Source organism: Stegastes partitus, unplaced genomic scaffold, assembly GCF_000690725.1.
Source record: "Stegastes partitus isolate 25-593 unplaced genomic scaffold, Stegastes_partitus-1.0.2 Scaffold1512, whole genome shotgun sequence".
Taxonomy (NCBI): Eukaryota; Metazoa; Chordata; class Actinopteri; family Pomacentridae; genus Stegastes; species Stegastes partitus.
This window is the reverse complement of record NW_007579243.1, coordinates 25,129-29,105: the sequence shown is the minus strand read 5'-3', so window position 1 is coordinate 29,105 and position 3,977 is coordinate 25,129. Positions and strand designations below refer to the sequence as shown.

Here is a 3,977-nt window from a genome sequence, read left to right as displayed (position 1 = left end):
AAACCAACACAGACGGACGTGAGTCCCAGTGAGTCGGAAAAAATCAGATTTACACCCAAAGCAGCAAATTGAAACCCTCAGCGTCTGGCTGTGTTTTCTAATATTTGTTTGTTTGTTTGTAGTTGTGTGTTTCCTGTCTGACCGTGATTGGCTGAGAGACAGAGTGATCCAGTGGGTCCAGAAAGAGACGCAGTCAGACCAGGTGTCCTTGAACGCATCGTCAGCCAGCGGCCTCCTGCAGACCTACTTCCAGGTCAGATCTTAAAAACTGCTAAATGATGCGTTAACCATCAATAAATCCATTAATTAGCGCTCAGAATCATAAGTTATCATCATTAAGTTGTGTTTTTGTGTATTCGTGTTGTAGACATACGACAACGGAGACTCGCAGCTCGACTCCAAAGAGTTTCTACGGTTCCTGAAACACAACGAGACCGCGTTGAACCTGACGTTCTCCAACACGCTGGAGACCAACCTGCTGCTCAGGTCAGAACTCTAATTAAACTAAGTTCATTACAGCGTTGTTTGTTTCTGCTTCAGTCAAACTTTGCTCCAAAATCTGTTCACAGTCGTTTGTTTTTGTGTTGTTATGAGAATCTCGTGGCATCAATCCAGTTTCTCAGTTCAAAAGTAGGAAATGAGGCCGACGTTTTACCAGATGTTCAGGACAATAATGTAACGCTAGTTTTCTCTTTAACGTACATTTTTACACATCGTGTGTCCTACGGTTTGGGTTTGGATCATCCATCATGTCACGTCATGTGAAACCTGTAAACATTCTCTTATTATCTTCATTCTTATGTGTATATTTATTTCTGTCAAATTTAAATCTGTGTTTGTGTCTAAGATCCACATTTAGACACTTGTGAGCAGAAGCAGGAACAAAGTGTGTTGTGAGTTTAGGATGTGGTTCCTGAAACAGAAGATGAAGAACAAACACTGTCCGTCTGTCTCAGGTCTCTGTGCGTCGACGCTTTGATCGAGCTGTCGGATGAAAACGCCGACTGGAAGCTGAGTTTGTCGGAGTTCATCAACTGTCTGACGCCGAGCTTCCATCCGCCTGAGAGAAGTAAATATCACCGACAGGAGCATCGAGCTGCCAGCAGAACGTTTTAGAGCCTCTTCGGTTGTCCCACATTTTAGAAAAACGCTCTGGGAACTGAGGAAATGTTTGGAAATGTCGCCAGAACTCTGCAGGATGTTTCTAGATCCACAAAAATCTAGATGGGATTGTTCCTGACTGGAGACTCAACTTATAGTAAAATAAACTTCACCAGATAATCAGACAACATGCAGCTTCTGTGCAATTTAGTTTACACACAAAAAAACAACAACTTTTCTTTCCTTTATATTTAAAATACACAAACTTATCAATATTAAAACCAAAACTAACTGTGAATTTACACGTCTAACATAAAAGAACATTAAAAAAACTGTGAGAAGCTATTAAATTTCAATCTTTTAAAGAAATTTTAATTTATTGTACATTTAAAAAAAACTGTTAAAACACATGTGGAAAAATACAAAAATATCAATAAAATCGCAAAAATGTACAAAGAATATTCAAAACTGTAAAGACTGAATTCATTTTGCATCATAACAGTATTCAACATCTTTCACAAACTTTTCGAAATACACAAAAATATCAATAAAAATTACAAAAAAAAACATTTAATGGAAAATAAAACTAATAATTTTTAACATTTTTAGGTGAAACACAGAATCTAACTTTAATGTTGTAAATGTATGTTTCAATTAAGATACGATTAGTGATAATTAACAACAAAATTAATAGAAAAGCAGTTTTGTTCCTATAATTTGACATAGATTTGTGCATAACTACATATTTCATGACAAAAATAAATTAAACACATAACCAATGCTATCAGTTATCATCATATCTATTTATCTCATTATATGTACACTATGTTATTATTACATTTTAAGTAATTTCAATGTTTTTATTCATGTTAAAAAGTAATTAAAGCTTAAAATACTTTGGTCATAATCTGAAAACATTAAGACATTTGAATATTCCAGTGTTTTTATGACATGATTTAGATTTTTTGCTGTTTTACAGTTTGTTTATTTTTGGTCCTGAGTGTTACAGTTTTTTTTTTAAATATATATATATTTGTTTTTCTGTCGTCGTGCAGAATGCGCTCTGGAGGACGAGGTGTTCGAGGACGGCGCTGAAACTCGGATGGAGTGCAATAAATGTGTCTGTGCTTGTGGGAACTGGGTCTGCACGGCTTTGACCTGCAACGGTACAAACAACCAGACACGCTTCAGATTTTACAGCTGTTTCTGTCATCTGCTGGGTTCTTGTTCATCTTTGTTAAATGACGGTTTGCTGATTCCAGGAGAGCATCAGGTGGTGGAGAAGATTCAGGAAGGAGGAGAAGACGAAGAGATGACCGAGGAGGAGTTCAGCCGGCGGGTGGCTGAGCTCAATGCTGCTCAGGTTCCATCACGTTTATAACCATCTTCTGGAAAAACACAAAGTATTTAACTTTACAGGCCAAGAATCCTGAGTCCATATTAATCTTTAAACAGTTTAGGGCGTTAATTTAGTTAAAACAGACCCATAAGTTGGACATAAATAACGTAAAAGGCAGTAAAGTACAAGTTAAGTTGAATGTTCGTATTTTTCTTAAAGTGTTTTGTACATTGACGAGCATTTATTGTGTATAAATTAACATAAATATGCTGTTATTGAAAAGATTCAAATTCAACGTTCAGGTTGGGTTTGAAAAGCTAAAGGCCTTTATTTTCACCTTTTCTTTTCAAACCTACCTCGAGTGTCTCTTAGTGATATTTTCATAGTAATAATATTTTCTTTCTTCCAGGAGACCTTCGCCACAGAGACCTGAGGCCCCGCCCACTACACCTGCAGCAGCCAATCAGCAGCTGAGCGGCCTTTAAAACCAGAGAAGAAGAAAACCTCAGATTTATAGAATCAGAAACCTCTGCCGTCTACATTATATCTCAGTGAACTGCTCATTTAATTATAAACCTACATTTTGTTACGCCTTGTTTTTAGTTATTGATTATTATTAGGACTGTAGTCGTCATTGGTCGATTGGAAAACGTAGCGGACGCTGCTAAGACCGGCCTATTTAACTTTTACTGAATGTAGTTCGTTCCAAAACAGGAAACTAGAATCATGGTGGAAATTGTCAAACATAGTGCGGTGGATGGAAAAAGTTTTAGCAAACTGGAGCCTCTTTCAGTATAAACCAAACAGGTTCAGGTGATTCAATACGATGCCATGCTAGCTTTTTGTGTTTAGCCCATTTAAGCTAATAATGCTAACAGCTCACCGTAGTATCAGGTAGAAAAGTCGAGTCCACCAAGATTTTCTTTCCTCGACGACGACCCTAAATTATTATTTTATTTTTATTTATTGTTGATTGTTTTACACGTTCCAAAGATCGGACTTTGTTTTGTACTTTTTTGTTCTTGAAGATTTCTAAGTCTTCCTCTGCTGTGTTTTTAAAAAATAAAAAATAAATAAAAATAAATTAGCAAAGCTCCAAACACTAATTTTGAATTAAGTTTTTCAAAATTAATTATAGAGGCTTGAATTTGTTTTCAGATGATTAGTTTCACTATGAATGAAATCCTACAGCTTGTGTTTTGTGGTTGAGAGGTAGATATTTTTTGTACACTCGTTGCTCTAATAAACATTTTTGTGTAATATTTTTCTTTTTAATTATTTTTAAATGGCCAAATCCCAGCATTTTCTATTTTTAATTAATTGACATTACCTGACATTTTTTAAAAAGTTATTGTCAGGAATGTCAGCTATATTGAATATTCAACACTGAAAAAAAACAAAACAAGAGGGAATACTTGTTAATACAGTTAATATGTATGTTTATTAGGTGATCATTAAAGAAAAAGATGCGTGACAACAAAGCAAAAAGTCCCCAAACTGGATAATTGTTTACATTGTTTTAAGAACACATAACACA

General features: G+C 35.5%; 1 protein-coding gene across 1 annotated transcript; it reads left to right on the top strand.

The window, feature by feature from the left end:
• Positions 1–6: 6 nt before the first annotated feature.
• Positions 7–3,702, top strand: LOC103371016 (follistatin-related protein 1-like; the record flags this gene model as incomplete). The annotated part of the gene is made up of 7 exons (XM_008300222.1): positions 7–28; positions 123–253; positions 368–486; positions 957–1,069; positions 2,157–2,267; positions 2,364–2,464; positions 2,850–3,702. Coding segments are annotated over 7 exons (621 nt in total), but the record flags the coding sequence as incomplete, so codon positions are not given.
• Between the last annotated feature and the right edge of the window lie 275 nt (positions 3,703–3,977).